Below are 20,202 nucleotides of genomic sequence, written 5' to 3'. Positions count from 1 at the left end.
GGAAGGAAGCTGCAGCATCTGGTTTGGAATGAACTTGAGGCATGGCTTGGCAGGCCATCCAGATGGACATGCACCCAGGTGTCTGCAAATGAAGAAAGGGGGCCTGTGGGAAAAGACAGGGTGGAGACAGGGCTATGGGAGCCGTCCATTAGAGGGGGTCACTTAGACAGCGACAACTCTGACACCAGAAAAGGACACAAGAGGCAGCGCAAATCCTTGGGGAACACCACATCCTACTTGGCCAGGTGACAGAAGCTCTCGTTTTTTTGCGACACACATGTGCATCTCCACACATGCACCTCCTCCAGCATGCAAGCCCCAGAGCACACACAGTGGGGCAGCACCAGCTTCCAGCTATCTCCTGGATATAATCGTTTCAGGTCAGGGAAGCTCAGTCACCCAAAGCAACAGAAATAATTGATAGTCAACCCTTCAGCTTCCAATCTTGACTGTTCTAGAAATGTGCATGCCTCAGAGTGTATGGCAGTGGAAGAGCCCCTGTTCTCAGACCTCGGTCATTTGTACTACGTACTATGGTACAAAGCAACACCTAAAACTACTTTGTTGTGGGGGCAGGGTGACAGAAACCATGTGAAGCATCCCCAATTTGATTTCAAATCCCCCAATTCTGGCTACATCCAGGCAAATGACCACTGATTTACATGGAACCTACATCTCCTTCACTAGCTGTGTCTGTTTTTTGAAAGTATTTTGAAACTTTTTTGAGAGTGTTTTTGAGAAAGCATTTTTGAAAGTGTTTGAGAGAGTCCCATAAGTATAAGCATCTAAGTTTGTCAAAGGTTCTGAGAAGACCCAAGGTAAAGACGCCTGGTTCCATTTGTGTTCCCAAATGCATTTGACTTGGGCATGTTCTTTAAACAAAAATTAGTAGCTCATTCTGAAGAAAAACTCTGGGGAAAGACTGGACTGTTGTCGTTGTTTAATCACTCAGTCGTGCCCGACTCTTTTACAGCCCCATGGACTGTAACCTGCCAGGCTCCTCTGTCCATGGGATTTCCCAGGCAAGAATACTGAAGTGGGTGGCCATTTCCTCCTCCAGGGGATATTCCTGACCCAGGGATCGAACCCACATCTCCTGCACTGGCAGGAGGATTCTTTACCACCGAGCAGCTAGGGAAGCCCAAAAAGGCTGGACTACTTGATCTCTAAGATTTTTTTCTGGCTGCACTGTTCCATGGACCTCTGAAAGTACAGGCACCCAAAACACAGGGCCAGGCCTCGTGGGAAGTTAACCCTTCAGTCTCCTCTCCCAGGGAAACCAGCAGTCAAGGGTGATTGCCCAAAACCTTAGAGATGCAGCCTCAAAAGAATCAGCAGTTTCTTAGCATCAATCAGACACTCTCTGCTGCCTGCCAGGATCCTACACAGGTTGATACCTGGGCTGGGTAAACAAGGTAGCCTGGGCCTTACCTCATTAAGGACCCATATTATCTACTTCTCCAGTGGTTCTTAGAGCTGGGCTGAGCAAGGCTGGGATCTGATCTCAGTGTGAGAAAAGCCCTCATTAACCATCTGCCTCCTCTCTCCTTTCTTAGTCTTGCTGCTTCCAAGGAGGCTGAAGCTGCTCGGTCTGCTTCCAAGCCCATGTCGCCGTCTGATTTCCTGGATAAACTCATGGGGAGGACCTCTGGATATGACGCCAGGATCAGGCCCAATTTCAAAGGTAGATAAACTTGCCTTTCAGAGCCCCAGGGATCTGCTTTCCCAGATTGTGGCAGCAAGCCCACTGAACTGTATGCAGATGGTAAATAACCGGTATGAATTCCATGACTCTTTCCTCTACCCTCAAGACAGATACTATTAGTCAGTTCCCCAAGGCCAAACAAAGCCTCAGAAAGTACAACTCAACAGGATCTCTGGTTGCCTGTGTCAGTATGGGAACTAAACCCACTTGCTAGCTTTACTAATGGACAAGCAATGAACGAAGAATGTAGAGAAATGGGTTCAGGTTTTGCTTCGGGTACAAACTTACTCTCTGAGCTTAGATAAGTCTCTTCCTTTCTCTGGGTTTCTGGCCTGGGCAGGGATGGAGCGGGCTATCTCTGTGGTTTTTACACTGTGCCTCATGGAGTCCTGGGGCTTCTTCCCTGTGTCCCAAAAGAGAGAAACAGAGGACAAGATGAGCGAGTCCCCCATCTTGCTTCTCCCCCAAGCAGCTGTACTTTTATTTGTCTTAGATGAGAAGCTTCTAACTACAGTTCACCCACTGAAAGCTTCCCCTGGAATAACAAATAATTTTGGAACTCTCTTGCCTAATAAGGGCCACAATTTCAAATGCCTAGTAAGATAATAGGGAGTGGTAGAGATACGGAAAAATAGCGGTGCAGGCCCCTGGAAAGCAGGCAGCCTTTCCGTCCCCCCAGTTCCTGGTCACCCAACAGGACTGCGAGTCTTGTGCTGCCAGACCATCCAAAAGTCCAAGGAAAGCCACAAATCAAGATTTATGAGAAACTTCCTGAAATCTAACACATGTAAATACAAACAAAACATGTTTGGGAGCCAGATATGCCCTATGGGTAGCCCATTTATTAACCACAAATGAAGTGATCTGAGAAGCTTCTTCTGGCTCACAGTCCTCTGAGCTCTTATGTCGCACAAGAGGGGCCAGTTCCTGTCATCCACTGATGCCTCAGGAAACTGTAACCATCTCGAACTTCTGGGCAGGTTTCTGCATGCGCAGACTTGAGGACCTCCTTGGGAGCCTGTGCACCCTGACCTTCCTCCCAGCACCCCTGCAAAAATCTTATTTCAAAGACTCACAGCCAATCCCCTGATCAATCCTTGATGCCGGATGCCCTTCCTTGCTGTTCCATTGGCTTGACTCCAAGACCAAACAAGAGATGTGACAGCTGCTAACAGCTTCCTAGTATCGGCTCCCTCAACCCCCCACCATCCAAGTCCACTTCTCAGAGTGCTTTGCAAATGGAAAACAGGCTGGGAGGTGCACTGAGGTTTGTTTGGGGGCCCAGTTCCCACACCTGTTGATTTCGAGGTGCTCTTGCTCCCCAGCACCTCTCTCCTGAGGCCATTTTCTTCCAGGATTGTTAGCACCACCTTTCTTCCCTCAAAGACAGTGAGTCAGCACACAAGCCCTTCACCAGATTCACAGTGTCAGACACCCAGAGGAGCCCAGCAGGTACGACGCACAACTGAAATAGGATGAGGGTAAGCAGAACCAGAAAGCACAGGCTCCGCGAAGGGCAGCCAGGTCTCCCTTCCCGCCAGGTAGGAATGCAGGCCCTGGGTGGCGTGCCTTCCCAGGTGAGACTTAAATCGGCGGGGTTATGTGAAATCCTCCAAGTTGGCAGCTAAACCATATCATTGGGAAACACCATTGGCCAAATCAAACACAGTCGGAGAAAACTGACCACCAGTTTGCATCTGCAGCTTCGCAGTTTTCAGGAATTCCGTCCCCGGCGCCCCCTCGTGGGCTCCTTTAGAACTCCAGGCTGAGTAGACGTGCCTTGGTCTTGTCCATCTGCTGAACATGGGGGCATCCAAGTTTCATGCGCTAGTTATCCTTTCTGCATATCACTGTACTTGGCGCATAGAAGGCCCACAGTAAACCCATCATAAATGAACACATGAGCAAATGACGCTAAAAATATGCTAGAACAACGAAGTGACTTACCCAAGTCATGCTGCCAAGACTAGGGACTTTAACCCAGCTAGCTGCTCTGACTCAATTCTGTCTAATGCTAGTGATTTATTTATTTACTTACTTACTTACATAGCAGTGAACATAACCCCTGAATCAGGGCCCTTCCCCTCCCCACCCTGAAAATATTATTCCAAACACTCGGACCCAAAACATACAGGACAAGACAATCCCTTGGGCCTTTCCCAACCCTGCACTATCTCTACCCCCTATAATCTCCTCTGACTTGGGCTCTGAGCAAAGTGCATCTTCTTGGAACCCCACCCCAGGTGAAGAGGAGCAAGATCTCTACTCTCCCTTGTGGTGAGGGCTGAAACATTGATTGCAGGGTACCTCCTGCTTCTGAGCCCCATGACCCCTTTCACATGTCCCCAAAGCCCCCCACAAACTACAGAGCTCCTGTAAAGTCCAGGCAGAGCAGGTCCCTATGACCCCCAAGACGACAGGAAGGGGCCTGCCTTGTTTCAGGACCCCACAGAGTGATGAATCACTCAACAGTTTCGCCTGAAGAATGGGTGGCGGGGAGAGTGGGCTCTGCAGAACTCAGTGACAGTGAAAATCCTAACACTGAAGTAGAGAGCTCGAAAACTGGATTCTAACCCTCCCGCTACTTACCTGATGTCTGTGACCCAGAGTAAATCACTTGACACTTCTGGGCCTCTGTTCCTGCATCTGTGACATGATCCAGGAGAACCAGGCCCTGCCAGCTTTGACATTCTGTATCTTCACTAAGACTCTGTATCACAATGGCTCCCAGGATCGAGGGCATGGCCCAATGCAAACATACACACAAGACCAAAATTAAACTTTAATATTTAATGAAATATATACATTACACTGCTGCCAAAGGCAGCCAGATTGTAATTTTCTTGAGGATAATTTAATTTCAGATTTATTTCAATGAACCACACCTCCCCATGAGGTCCTTTCGGCTGGCGCCCTCTCGCACACATAAATCAGGATCTAATTTATATGGGAGTCACAGCACCAGACACTGGCAGGGCCTGGGTGGGAACTCTGCGCACGTCATTTCAAGGCACAGGCAGTAACTCTTTGGGGCATCTTAATGGTATGAGGCTAAATGAAAAGAGAAACCTGGATCTGAGTCTAAATGAAGGGGGGAAAAAAAACCCGAATGGGCCTTTGTTCTGGTGAAAGTGACCAAGAAGGCAGATTTCTGCTCAGCATAAGGAAAAAATTTTCAGCAGGCAGAGCTATTCAACTATGGAAAGTGCTGCTCGAGATGAAATGAGGTCCCCACCACTAGAGGTGATCAAGCGCTCAACCCTGAATGAGTAGCTGCTGCTGCTGCTAAGTCATTTCAGTCGTGTCCGACTGTGTGCAGCCCCATAGATGGCAGCCCACCAGGCTCCCCCATCCCTGGGATTCTCCAGGCAAGAATACTGGAGTGGGTTGCCATTTTCTTCTCCAATGCATGAAAGTGAAAAGTGAAAGTGAAGTCGCTCAGTTGTGTCCGACTCTTCGCGACCCCACCGACTGCAGCCCACCAGGCTCCTTCGTCCATGGGATTTTCCAGGCAAGAGTACCGGAGTGATGTGCCATCGCCTTCTCCGTCAATGAGTAGCAGTGGTTCCTAAACCCAGCTCTGCATGAAGATCATTCAGGCCACTCATTAAACAATAAACTCTGGGCCAATCCCTACAGATTTCAGTTCACTGGGTCTGGGGTTGGGCTGAGGAATCTGTAGTTTGACAAGTTCCCCAGGTGATTCTACGTCTGTACCTCAGTTTGAGAAACAGCTGGTTAAGTGATCTTTCAGAAACACTCCAGCCCTGCAATCCTATACAGTAACCTTGTAATTCAACTGAGGAGCTTCCTTAAGGGAATTCCAAACCCATGGAGTGGAGAATGACTGCCCAGATCAAGATCTACTCTCCCAAGTTGATGGGGAAATCGCATCCCAGAAAAGGGAAGGGGCTTGCCTCGGAGAAAAGAGCCAGTGAGCGTTTGGGGCTGTGTCTCAAACACAGGGATCCTGGCAAGCCCTTGGAAGGAAAGCCTGGATCCTCACAGCAGGATTGAGTCCCTTTCTATACCCCCAGGATTTCTGAAAAGAAAAGAATCTTGGCTGAGTTTGGGTGAAATGCTTGGGCTAATTTTTCAAGATGAACAGAGAGGAGTGGGTATAAGAAAACTTGGATTCAAGTCCTGGCTCCACCACTTGCTGGGTACAGAAGCCCAGGTAAGCTACTAAAGTTCTCTGTGCTCTACTATGAAGCTGGGAATCTCATCGCTAGAGGGACCTAGCAACAATAATTTTGCCCTGCCTACCTCAGGGCCTCATGGGGATCAACTAGAAAGTGGACCTGGAAAAAATTCACAAATGGCATGTTGCCATTTTCAAGTGAAAGATTATAACCTATTATCCAAGTCTGAACCCCCTTCAAAATCAGCTCAAGGTCATCATCACCTTCACAAGGGCTTCCCTAATGCCCCGCTCTTCATAACCTCTCTCACTCCTGGATTCTTACCGCGTATATAACTTTTACCCACGGCCTCACATTCTTTCCTGGTTATTTTATGCTGGCCCTCTTGCCAGCATGAGTGGAAACCTGGTGCTTAAAATCCTGGATCTTGCCACATTATGATCTTGAGCATGCCCCTTCCTTTCTCTGAACCTCTCTCCAAAAGTATAATCATTAAAACCACTAGCTTCAGAATTAGACCAATCTGAACTCAGGCTTGACAATTTACTAGCTGTGTGGCTGTGGACAAATAGTCTCTCTGAGACTGCTTCCACGTCTGTAAAATAATGGGAATAACCGTGTCTTCTCATGGAGCTACTGAGAGGATAAAATGAGATAGCATTAGTAACACTCTCAGTGCAACAGAAAACCCTGCTCAGTTAATGGTAACTAATTGTACAAAATGAAGAGACTGGGCTTCAGTTGGACAGAGGTCCTGCTAGCAAAGAGATTCCAAAGGGCAAATAATCCTCCTTTTCTTTCCTACCCTTGCAGTAGGATTCAAAAAGCTTGCTTGGAAAGTATTTACCAAAGACTTATGGACTTCCCTTGAGGTTCCCTCTGGATTCCTCAGCTGGCATTCCCATCAATGCCCTTTCAGACAATCATTCTTGGTTCAGAAGTTCAAGGCAAGGAACTTGCTGCTGCTTGCAATTCCCAAGATGGCCTCCAAATGTTGTAGCTCTAAATACATTTCGGCCACAAATTAGAAGGCAGCCAGTGGGGTTTGGGGAAGGCATTTCAACCATATGGCAGGATGATGAATCATCCCGTGTTAATGAAAGTACATCTCAGCCGCTGGTGTTCTGTACCTGGGGCTCACTTGGGGGCCTGGGAATCTGGTATAACGATGTGGCTACGAGTCCCTGCTGCCTAAAAGTAGGGTGGAGGACAAGTAAGGGTCTCCTCCACCAAAGGGGATCTATCCCTAAATTCAGCATTTCATGAATGGGTCTCGTCCGGGGGATTTTTTTCATGGGCATGGAGCTAAGCAGAAATCTCTTAATTGGCAGGTCCCCCAGTGAATGTCAGCTGCAACATTTTCATCAACAGCTTCGGTTCCATTGCTGAGACAACTATGGTGAGTGAGTCAAAACACAGGCTGCTACTTGCTGCCTGGGAGATATCTCCCTCTGAAATATTTACCCTCTGTACTGGTCTTGCTCAAGGAGGTGGGAAATCTGGTGTTGGGCTTCATGGGATTTGGACATTTTTTACTGTCCTGTTCAATGTTTTGAGTGAAGACATATATCTGAAAATAGCCAAGGAGCTAGGGGGCTAGCACAATGCTAAACACTCAGGATTACAAAAGCAAAATTCTATCAAGAGGTGAAAGTTTTAGATTAAAAGAAAATATAAAGACCTGCTTGTAAGTTTAAAATTCAGCTTCAGAATAGCAAAGGATGGGTTATACAAGCTGATATGGGTATACTTGGTTGGTTCTTCTATGTTTGTATATATTTAAAAATTCCCACAGTGAAAATTTTAAAATAAATCCGTTATAGTAGAAAAAATTCTAGAAGGAAAAAAAAACAAAATGTTAATAGCAATTATACCTGAATCATAGTCTTAAGGAGGATTTCATATTCTTCAGTATTTTTATATTTATCTAATTTCTGTAAGGAGTAAATCTTATGTTAATTATAAATAAATGTAATGCTACTTTAAAATATTTTTCTCAATTCTTGAAAACAAAAAATCAATTGTACTTGTTTTGAAGGGCTCAATAAAGCTTGTGAGAAAATAATTAAAGTGGCCTCAAATCAACTCTTTATGAGCAGAGTGAGAAGCAGTCAGTCAATCACCAAGTCCTATAGATGTTACTGCCTTCAAATCCTCTAAACCATCCATCCTTGGATGCCCACCTGCCCCTAGTCTAGCTCAGGCTGCCACAGTGCCTTGCTCACATTACTGCAAAGTGTCCCCAGCTTGCATCTTGCCCCCTCCAATCTATTCTTCCTCACACTGTGGTCTTTCCAAGATACATACCTAACCACACTGGTCCCCTGCTTTAACACCTCCCCCAGAGCCCCCTCACCTTCAGCATCAAGCTTGCAAGGCCCCTCTGATTCTGGTTGGCTGCATCTCTTCCCTCTCACTTCCCATTCTGGATGAATGGAATTGCTCAGCCTTCTCCACCCGGGAGGTGCATGCTTTCTGGTTTCCAGCCTTCTCTTGATGCTGCAGAGGCCTCCGCCCAGGGCCCCCACTCCAGCTTCCTTTCCATTGCCAACCCTCAGATTCCCTTAACTTTCTGCTTAGGATGACCTCCACAGGAAGCCTTCACACTCTACCACACATGTACACGTGTGTAAGTTCATATCTGCGCTTGACCTAATGCTAGGATGGGTTCCTTCTACCCATTCTCACGACGTGTGCTACAATCCCCATTGAATGCCCTGGCTGTGCATTCTCACACTCTCACAGTCTGCCCGTGTGTCCCTCCTCTCACTGTAATGTAGTTCAGTTCTCTAGGGGCCAGAATCTTGTCTCACTTCCTGTGGTAACCTCAGCACCTGGCACAGTGATTTAATAACAGGTACTCAGTAATTTTTTTTAAATAAGTAAGCCAAATCTGATATATTGTCTGTTAATTCAAACCATTATTTGGTCTAAAATATTTATGCCAATTAGATCTAACTTTTTAGTCCCAGATTGGCAAAAATTGCTAAGTTCTATATGTCATGGGTCAAATGGTCCAAAATCTATCCTTTTGCAGAGAGGTCTGTATTAATATGGTCAAATCAAGCAATCAAAGTCCCTAAAACTAACAGGCCTTTAATCTCCATGTGGAGATTGTCCTGTCTATCGACTAAAACAAGCATGGCTGCTTTTCACTGGACCTCCAGGTCCAAAAGTCAAGTCGTTCCACCCTGTGAATGGATGCCTTCTCAGAGCTCCTAGTGAACCCCTCTGCTGTTCTTCTCCCTTCAGACCAGACATGCACAGACATCTGTGTCATTCATAGTGTGTGTGGCAAATGTTGAAACTTCCACTCTTCTTCTAAAATGGTAGAGTTATCAAACCAAGTAACGGTTTACATATGACCCCGTTACATAAGCAACTTGGTTGAGACAGGTGTACGTATCTGCACTCCAAACCCACCCCTGCTTTGCTATAACAGTAGCACAGAAATCTATTTCCTTATTACAGATTACTAATGGAGTAGTGGTTTGCCCTTGTTTTGCATGGTGGTTAAAAGCTGAGGCTCTGACGCAGGATACAGCATGCTTGGGGTTGGTGCATGGGGATGACCCACTGAGATGTTATGGGGAGGGAGGTGGGAGAGGGGTTCACGTTTGGGAACACATGTAAGAATTAAAGATTTTAAATTTTAAAAAAAAAAAAAAAGCTGAGGCTCTGAAGGAAACCTGGATTCACTCACTTTATGTAAGAGGCTGATTTGCTTTGTTACCTTTAAGCCTCAACTTCATTGTCTGTAAAATCCCAGGGGTGATTAATATCATACTACTTCACCATGTTAATTTCTTTTGCCTCCTGAAGTTATTATGGATGGAAATTATAAGCAGGAAAGTGTTTCTCAGAGTAAATGCTTTGTAAGTGCTCTTACTGTTTCCAATGATGATGATGAGAACGATGGGGGCAATGATGGGGGCTCTGAACACTGAAGCCCCAAAGTCACCCCAGATTAGTTGTGTGATCCTGAGCAATTCCTTGAGTTCTCTGAGCCTTAGTTTTCCCTTCTCCAGTATATGCTGTCTACCTCCTCAGACTTTATTCCTGCTACATATGCTTTCTACAGAAACAGTATAGCAATCAGGACATAGTCTTTGGTGCCCAGACGAAATCTGAGACTCAGCTCTGTGGATGTGCACAAGGTAGCCTAACCCAGCCTCCTCCTTCGCAGAGCAGGGGACCAAGAGCATCCACCTGGGACTGTTCTGAGGACTGGGAGATAAGGCATGGAAGTGCTGAGCACAGGGTTGGAAACAAAGTACACACACAATGGATGGTAGTTATTCTTTTCAGATGCCACTCGTAATTTTGAACAGCTTTTACATTCGTTCTCTCACTTCATTCCTTCACCAAATACTTGCTCTGGAAACCACTCTATAAAGCAGACTCGGCAGACACAATGCTCCCCAGGGTACGGCTGAGGAAACGGAGATTTGGAGACACCCCCATCCCAGAACTAGTTAGTGACCGAGCAGGAATTAGGGTCCAATTCTCATAACTGCCAGGAAACCATCCCCAAGAAAAAGACATGTAAAAAGCACAGACATGGGAAACTGAGGGACCCCAGGCCCACAAACACACTTAAGCAACAACCTAAGTGTTATCCAAAGTGGAAACCCAACCTCAAATCATGCCAGGCTCAGCATGGCTCAGGAGACAATAGCACTGAAAATGGAGGTAACCAACGAGGGGAGGAGCCCAGAGAGATGGCTGCCTGGGGCAGAGATAAATAATGTTTAGCAGCACATGAAGGACTGGCAATGAGGTACTTCTCTGGGAATGGGCCACAGCTGACACAATTTTCTCTTTATTAACTAAAGTTAATCCAAAGTAGAGTTGTCATTTTCTGGCTTCCACATTTAGTAATACTGTGACTTTTTTTTTTCCTATGGGGTTCTTAATTATCAATGTGTGTTTAATTTACATTGCAGATAATTCAGGAGAAAACCTAAAATCTCAGAGGTAGAAAAACTGCTAAGAAACTAAGCCAGTCTTTATTTTACCGAAAGGGAGTCCAATGTCTAGAGTGGTGACATCGACTGAGCAAGGTCACACAGCATACACTGGGTGCGACAGAAACCCAGGTCCAGGCCTCCTTGCAATGGCCAAGAGCTCCTCTCCCCTGCAGCTTCTTTCTCCCCTAGATCCCACCAACCAAACCCTCTGGATCACTTTCCCATTCAAGCCTATTTCCTTGTCACTCAGAATACGCTTAGCAAACAAGATTGCATTCAAAAGCAAGACTATGCAGACTTGTATTAATACAGAACACTAAAAAGGGCAACAACCACACATTAAATGCTACTGTGTGTCAGGCATTATGCAGAGCACTTCCATGTGTATCATCTTATTTGCACCTCCCAACAACCCCCACGAGGCAGGACGTGTTATCTCCATTCTTGTTGTTTAGTCGCTATGTCCAACTCTGTGATCTCATAGTCTGTAGCACACCAGGCTACTCTGTCCTCCACTATCTACTGGAGTTTGCACAAATTCATGTCCACTGAGTTGGCGATGTTATCTAACCATCTGATATCCTGCTGCTCCCTTTTCCTCGTGCCCTCAATCTTTCCCAGCATTACGGTCTTTTCCAATGGGTCAGCTCTTCACATCAGGTGGCCAAAGTACTGGCGCTTCAGCATCAATCCTTTCAATAAATATTCAGGGTTGATTTCCTTAGGATTGACTGGTTTGATCTTCTTGCAGTCGAAGGGACTCTCCAGAGTCTTCTCCAGCACCACAACTCAAAAGCATCAATTCTTTGGCACTCAGCCTTCTTTATGATTCAATTGTCACATCCATATATCAGTACTGGAAAAATTATAGCTTTGACTATATGGACCTTTGTTGACAAAGTGATGTCTCTGCTTTGTATCACGCTGTCTAGGTTTGCCATAGTTTTCTTTCCAAGGAGCAGGTATCTTTTAATTTAATGACTGCAGTCAACCATCTGCAGTGACTCTGGAGCCCAACAAAATAAAATCTGTCACTGCTTCTACTTTTTCCCCTTCTATTTGCCATGAAGTGATGGCACCAGATGCTATGATCCTAGTTTTTTTTAATTTTGAGTTTTAAGCCAGCTTTTTAACTCTCCTCTTTCACCTTCATCAAGATGCTCTTTAGTTCCTCTTCACTTCATGCCATTAGAGTAGTATCATCTGCATATCTGAAAATGTTAGTCGCTCAGTTGTGCCTGACTCTTTGCAACCCCACGGACTGTAGCCTGCCAGGAAAGAATACTGGAGTGGGTAGCCATTTCCTTCTCCAGGGGATCTTCCCAACCCAGGGATCAAACACAGGTCTCCTGCATTGCAGGTAGATTCTTCACCATTTGAGCCACTGGGGAAGCCCATATCTGCATATCTGAGCTTGTTGATATTTCTCCCACCATTCTTGATTCCAGCTTGGGATTCATCCAGCCTGGCATTTCACACGATGTACTCAGCACAGAAGTTAAATAAGCAAGGTGACAATATAGAGCCTTGACATACCCCTTTCCCAATTTTGAACCAGTCTGTTGTTCCATGTCTGGTTCTACAGATTTCTCAGGGGGCAGATAAGGTTGTCTTGTATTCTCATCTTTTTAAGAATTTTTCACAGTTTGTTGTGATCCACACAATCAAAGGCTTTAGTGTAATCAATAAAGCAGAAGTAGATGTTTTTCTGGAATTCCCTTGTTTTCTCTACTATCCAACAAATGTTGGAAATTTGATCTCTGGTTCCTCTGCCTTTTCTAAATCCACTTGTACATCTGGAAGTTCTCAGTTCATGTATTACTGAAGACTAGCTGGAAGGATTTTGAGCATAACCTTGCTAGCAGGTGAAATGAGTGCAATTGTGCAGTAGTTTGAACATTCTTTGACATTGCCTTTCTTTGGGATTAGAATGAAAATTGACCTTTTCCAGTCCTGTAGCCACTGCTGAGTTTTACAGATAAGAAAACTTAGGCTCACAAAGGTTAGGTCCCTTGCATAAGGATACACAGCTAATCAGGGATAGAAGTAGGAATTGAAGTCAGGTATCACCCCAAACCCCATGTTCTCCTGAGCCAAATATAAACTCTTATTGGGATTATCCAGCCCTTGCTTGTTTTTTTTTTTCATCATAAGGAAGTCAGAGCTGAAAGGGAACTTCACTGAACAGACATGCCTAGGGCCCCATACTTCTAGCCCAGGGCTCAGCCTCACCAACCACGCAATGAACTGGTTGTGTACCCTGGGTCCATGGTAATATGGTCACAGTTCCAATGTCAGAAACTTTCCAGGCTGTGTCTGTTCTCTAAGAGCAGCAGGAGTGCAGAGCAGCTCTACAACCAGCTGGAGTCCCCAGGCCTGACTGTCTGCTTCCCAGGGCCCAGCTTTGTTCACCAGAGCTGAGAGTAGGCAGCCAGCCAGCAAAGCAACAGGGGTCTCCATCCATTCCTGACAGGGGGAGCGCAGAGGCTGGCTGACCTTCATTCGACATTTGGAGTGATTCTGAGTCTGTACAAAAAGTCGAAAGTAGAAGCTGGGACAGGAAAGTAGGAAAGGGAAGGGGAGGGGAGGTGCTGGTCTACAGCAGTACCTCCAGCACTCTATAAGACAAAAATGTGGACCTAGGACCTCAACGGGACCAGCCAGCTTGTCTGACCACACATGCTTCTGGGGGCGCATCAGTGTGTGCTCTGTAGCATCTATATATTATTGGAGGATGTGCATGCATGTGTATATTGCGGGACCATATGTTTGTGCAAATGCACACATAGGCCTGTGTACCTGTGCAAGCTAGTTTGAATATATTTAGATAGGTAGTGTTAGTCCGTCAGTCGTGTCTGACTCTTTTCAACACCGTGAACTGTAGACCGCCAGGTTCCTCTGTCAATAGAATTCTCCAGGCAAGAATACTGGAGTGGGTTGCCATTTCTTTCTCCAGGGGATCTTCCTGACCCAGGGATCGAACCCAGGGCTCCTGCATTACAGGCAGATTCTTTACTGTCTGAGCCACCAAGAAAGCCCATATACACAGGTAACCTCAGAGAGAAACGTATCTGATCACATATGGATATGAACATAAGTAGGTATACTTTTATGGTTATAATCACACATGTGAATGCGTGTAATGGGGATGTGCATGTACACGTAAGAATCTGTGAAAGTGGTTAAGAGTGAAAACACATGAAGGGTATTATTTTCAGTTATGTAACTGTGTGTGGATATTTGTGAATATTGATGCATGCATTTAAGGATGTATCAGCATTTGGGCCATCACTCAAATATGAATTCTATGTGCATGCATGTGCGAATGTATGTACATACAAAAAGATGTGAATAAATGAAAGAGTATGTAAATGTGTATCAGCATGTGGGTATGAGTATGACTATACAGTGTGCAGGTGTACATGTGAGTGTGCACACATTGGGACACACAGACAGCTGGAACTCATGTGGAATTCAGTGTCAACAGATGTGAGAGAGAGACGAAATGTGTGTGTGTGGCTACTGACGTTCTTTGGGCACGAATCCTGGCATTTCCATGATAAGCATGTGTGCTCTAGCCTCTCTTGCCAAGGGTTGGGCTAGCCTGGCATAGAGACAGGCACACTGTGGCCAGGACCCCTGGCGATAGGTGACAACCTAGCCAACTAGAGCCCACATGCCTGGCCTTATTTGTAGATATTAGGGGAGAATTGGACAGAGCCCTGAACCAGGAAACAAGAGACCAGGGTTTGAGCTCTAGCTGTGCCACTGTCTAATACCACTAAGACTCACTTCTCCCTTGGCACCTGGCTCTAGGAATGCAGTGTAGGAATACACAAGAAATGGGTATGAGAGTCCATTATGAATGCTGCAGAAATGTAACAGATTATTAACTACTAAAATAATCAGCCACAGTCACCAATACATAAGCCCAAGGGGTTTTTTCCTCCCTTCTGTTCCCTATTTATTCATTAATTGTTTCCACCCTCATTTTTAAGGTCCTATACTGAATGTACTGAAGGCAGCATTACATAGGCTCAAGGAATATAGGCTAGGCTTTCCTGTACCAACAAACACCACCCAAAACCCTAGAGTCTTAAAACCACAAAGACTGATATATCCCTCTTCTAAAGTCTGCCACAGATCTGGGGGACCCTCCAGGACTACTGTCCCCCACATCATGGCTGAGCCTTGCATTTCCACGTTGACACATGGTTTCACACTTGCTGTGCAAAGAAGGCATTAAATGGTAGCACACTGGCAAGCTAATGCTTTCTACCCAGCAGTGACATCTACCACCTTTGCTCACATTTCACTAACCAAGGAAAGCCTCATGGCCCTAGACTGTAATCCTCCCATAAGGAAACAGACACCAGACATTTGTGATTAGTAGGGCCCTGCTTTTAAGGAGTCTCCTAGAGAAAGGAAACCAGAGACAAGACCACAGTGTGATGCGTGAGATTACAGAGGTGTGCACAGGACACTGCCGGAACACAGAGAATGGCCGCAACCCGCAGCAAAGTTAGGGCGTGCTCACTGAACATGCACTATGTGCCAGACACTGTGCAAATGCTGTGGTGTGGTTTTGAGCAGCTTTATTTTTGGAATAGAAGTCTGATCATGGTTCTCTCCATGTTAAAACCTTCCAGGAGAGAATGGCTTAGTGGAATAACCCAAAGAGAAGGGGCTTAAAAACCGGTGTGTATTCAACAGAGTTAAAAGAGGAGACATGTCAACTAAGAAAAGAGAACTGTATTCAGTGGATTTGGCAATGGGATGTGGGAGGAGGGAAGCATGTATGAAGGTAGGGAATGCAATTCAGGGACATGAAGAAAGCAAAAGACAAAAAATATGAGAAGACACTGGGAAGATAATTCTTTCACAAAGCTTTCTGTGGAAAAAGGTGAGGTGGTGGTGGTGGTTGGGGGGGGGTCATTTATTGAGCATTTTTCTAAAACTCAGGCATCAGTGGTTAGCAAATTATGGAGATTATTTCATATAACCTAACAATTCCATTTTATAGATGACGAAACTGAAGCTCAGAGAGGCTTAATTCACCCAAGCTTTTCCAGCCAATAAACATCCTCACTAGTTATGGGGTAAGAGGAGAGGCTACAGTGCCAAAGGGAGGCAGGGTCACGGGAAGACGACCTTGCCCTGGTCTTCTTCACTCAGATTTGGATAACAAGTAGGATTTGTGCAATTCTAACAGAATGGGTATCTCAAAAGGTCTTGGCCATCCATCCTTGTGGATATTTGGAAATGAGAGCTCAAGATGTATGGAAACAGCTTCCATGTAAGGAGATTAAATGTCTTTATGTCTAACCATAAAAGTTAACACATTGTTTAGGAAGCAGTCACTTCTCAATGCCAGCCTACTTCTGGGATCGATTGACTAAATTGAATCAACTGATTGGATTGAATTGGGATCAGCTGACTAAATGAATTGATTTTGAATCATACAAGATGAAACTTAAGTCCATCTACTTCTTTCCAACTCTGCTGCTGTCAACTCTAGTTCAACTTGGCACCATCTCTCTCCTGCTTGACTAAAATGGCCTCTTAACTGGCCTCCCTGCCTCCTTTCCTGCCATCCTCACCACTTCCCATAGCGCCAAGAGGGAGCCTTTTAAACCCTAAATCAGATCACAGCACTCTGCTTCAAATTCTACGACAGCTTCTTAATCCTTTTACTACATTCTGCTCCTTCTGTCCAGAAAAATATTTGCATGAATGACTCTCATTCTTTCAGGTCTCAGCTTTCTTTTCAGAGGTCCTTCCCAACTCCCTATCTAAAAATGTCCCCCATTCCAGTCACTGTCACTTCATGTTCTATTATCTTCAGTTATATCTAAAAAGTAACAGTTTGCTTGTTAGTCTGTGATTTTGTTTGCTTTCTTAGTGAGAGTGGGGACCCTGTCCCTCTCAATCATCCCTATATTTCCAGTACCCAACACGTTGCCTGAACCAGAGGAGCTCAGTCAATATTTGGGGAGAGAATTAACCTTGAAGGTTCTCCAGTTGAACCCCCATCTGTTGTCAGAATCTCTGCCACAAACATTGTGGTTTCGGCTTGCACACGTCCAGTGATGGGAACCCCTGCACCTCCCAAGGCAGCCCATTTCATCTTGGGACACCTCTTACGTCTTCATTTGCCCAGGGCTTTCATTCTGATGCTGGGGCCACAGAGAGTGATCTATGCACCTGCAGCACTTCCAAAACCTGAGGTCAGTCCGCTCACTCCCTCCCCACACCCGGCTCCCTCGGCATTCTCCCCAGTTCTCAGTCTCTCTGCCTCCGGGGTGCTCTACCAGTACAGCCAGCATGTCAATTTCCATCTTGAGCCAAAAGGCCAAGAAATGAACCCAGGCCCCGAGGAGTGCTCAGAGTGGAGTGCACCAGGACCATGCCCCTCCATACTCTGGCTTAGTGGGCCTCAAAGCATTGTTTTTAACAGCAGCTACATACCACAGTTCATTTTTAAGCTGAATAGTTTTTTTCCCCACATCTTTTTTTTTGAAGTATATAATAGTTTACAATGTTGTGTTAGTTTCTTCTGTATACCAGGCACACATGTATTCCCTCCCTCTTGAGTCTCCCTCTCACCCGCCACCCATTCCACCCCTGCAGGTCATCACGAAACACGGCTGAGTACACAGCAGCCTCCCATTCGCCGTCCGTTTCACACATGGTAGTGTATATATGTCAATGCTACTCTCTCGATTTGTCCCACCCTCTCCTTTCCCTGCCATGTTTGCAAGTCCGTTCTGTACATCTGAGTCTCTGTTCCTGCCCTGCAAATAGGTTCATTAGTACTATCTTTCTAAATTCCATATATATGTGTTAATAAGCAATATGAGTTTTTCTCTTTCTGACTGACTTCACTCTGTGTGACAGACTCTAGGTTCATCCAGATCACTACAAATGACCAAATTCCATTCCTTTTTATGGCTGAGTAGTAGTCCACTGTGTATGTGTAACACATCTTTAACCATTCGTCGGTCAGTGAACATTTAGCTTCCTTCCATGTTCTGCCTATTGTAAATAGTGCTGCAATGAACATTGAAGAGAACCATATCGTGCCGTGGTAAAGAATCCACCTACAATGCAGGAGACCTGGGTTCTATCTCTGGGTCAGAAAGATCCCCTGGAGGAGGAAATGGCAACTTACTCCAGTATTCTTGCCTGGAGAATCCCATGGACAGAGGAGCCTTGTGGACCACAGTTCATGGGGTCGCAAAGAGTCAGCCATGATTGAGTGAGCTAGCCTCTCTTTGTCTCCTGCATTGGCAGGAGAGTTCTTTACCACTAGCGCCACCTGGGAAGCCCACCTATAGCCTACCTCATTCTTAATGCTCTACCCACCCTCAAATTTAGAAACATTACAATGGTTTATTATTATTACATTCAACACATTACAAAATGATTCTAATCAATATTTCCAGACTTGCAGCCTACCTATAAAATTCCACGTTCTGGACATAACATCTTTCCATGCTATTTAACCACTCTTCTCTAAGCTTATGACCCTTTCACTACTACAAACAAGTGTCACTGTGAATAATCTTGGACATGACTCGCTGCATGTTTCCTTAGGATATATCACTGAAGTGGAATTACTTTATCAAAGGACCTGCACTATTGTGACAAATATTATTGCCCACATCACTTCCAAAGAAGCTTCAATAATTGACTGTCCCCACAACAGTGTTTTTATCCTTGCCAACTCAAGATATTACCAAGCTTTTAAATTTTACCAAATGAGATTTAATGGTATTTCATTGTCATTTTTAATTTTCACTCTAGATTCTCAGTGAATTTGAGTATCTTTGCTTTTTTGTTTGCCTGTTTTTACATAGTGGGCAATTTGAATAAGGAAGGGCTTCCCAGTTGGCTCAGTGGTAAAGAATCCACCTGCCAATGCAGGAGACAGAGGAGACACAGGTTCGACCCCTGGGTTGGGAAGATCAGTCCCTGGAGAAGTGAATGGCAACCACTCCAGCATTCTTGCCTGAAGGAGCCCATGGACAGAGGAGCCTAGTGGGCTACAGTCCACTGGGTCACAAAGAGTTGGACATGACTGAGCAACTGAGCACGTATGCACAATTTGAATAATATCATAAGTTCCCTCTTTTATACGTACCTCCATAACCCATTTGGAGTTTAGTCTGCTGTAAAGTAGCTGATGATGGTTTGACTCTATTTTTCTCTGATTAGATAATTTTCCGGCATTATTCTTAGTAGCCATTATTTCTCCACTGGTTAAAAATGCTGTCATTAAATGCCATTTCCTCCTCCAGGGGATCTTCCTGACCCTGGGATCAAACCCTCACCTCCTGCATCTCCTGAGCTGCAGGTGGATTCTTTACCCACTGAGCCAACTGGGAAGCCTAGATACATGGTGGGCTACAGAAACAGCTGTGTGTATAAACAGCCTCAGTTTATTGTCCTGTCGCTCTGCGTTCTATGTCCAGGAGAAAAAAATCCTCTGTTGTTCCTCCTTTATAAGGTTTTATTGTCATTTCTAGTCTATTTTCTTTTTCTATGAACTGTAGAATCAGTTTGTTGATCCTATGAAAATAACCTCAGAGTTTAACTGGGATTGCAACGAATGTATAGATTCATTTGCAGAGAGCTGACGTCTTAACAATACTGTATGAATGTGGTATGTCTCTCCATTTATAGAGATATTCCGTTATGCCTCTCAGTAAGGTTTTAGAATCATTTTGTCACATATATGTATGTATAACTTCTATATATATACACACAAGTCACACGTTTTTTTGTCAGGTTAGTTCTGAATATTGTGTGAGGTTGGTTAGCATTGTGGATAAGATCCTCGTTTGTTGCTTTTTCCATCATACTTTCAGTCTGTCTACACAGCTAAGGCTAGGTCACTTACACTCTGGAGTTGAGGAAATCCAAGAAAAAGTCTAGTAAATGTCATCCAGTTAGACATAGCTCAACACTCCACAAAACCTTGGTAAACTGATGACTGAGAGGAAGCCAAGAAGAGAGGCCTCACATTTGTTTTAGAGTCTGTTCAAGGCAGAAAACAGATTATAGCTAGCCTTGGTATGGTCTGCTGGATGGCTCTCTCCAAGACTCCACCAAGGGAGGCATCACAGTCTTGAATTTACAGCAGCACAGGTTTGGTGCTCCATCAGGTCAGATTCAGGAAGGCTGGCTAATGACAACCAAACCCATCAAAGACTGAAGTGGGTAAATAAGACCACCAAGTGATTTTAATTTATGATGGGACTTCCCATTCCAAAAAAGCATGCACGTGTCCTCCATGAAAGCACTCTCTTACCCCTCTCCCAGTACCAAGAGAGCACATGAAAAGTTGCTTTTGACATACCGAACTGGAGGAAAAGAAGGTTTT

The 20,202-nt window shown here is 45.1% G+C and overlaps 1 protein-coding gene across 2 annotated transcripts in view; it reads left to right on the top strand.

Annotated features, from left to right (window-relative positions):
- Nucleotides 1-20,202, top strand: part of GLRA1 (glycine receptor alpha 1) — an 86,923-nt gene that overhangs the window by 36,768 nt on the left and 29,953 nt on the right. For both annotated transcript variants that reach the window (XM_068980404.1, XM_068980403.1), the window contains exons 2-3: nucleotides 1,557-1,684; nucleotides 7,179-7,246. In XM_068980404.1, the coding sequence (XP_068836505.1) occupies nucleotides 1,557-1,684; nucleotides 7,179-7,246 (196 nt within the window). The remainder of the gene's footprint in view (nucleotides 1-1,556; nucleotides 1,685-7,178; nucleotides 7,247-20,202) is intronic.

Source organism: Capricornis sumatraensis, chromosome 9, assembly GCF_032405125.1.
Source record: "Capricornis sumatraensis isolate serow.1 chromosome 9, serow.2, whole genome shotgun sequence".
In the NCBI taxonomy this organism is placed as follows: Eukaryota; Metazoa; Chordata; class Mammalia; order Artiodactyla; family Bovidae; genus Capricornis; species Capricornis sumatraensis.
The sequence above is the reverse complement of the archived record's forward strand: the minus strand, read 5'-3'. Positions and strand labels throughout refer to the sequence as shown.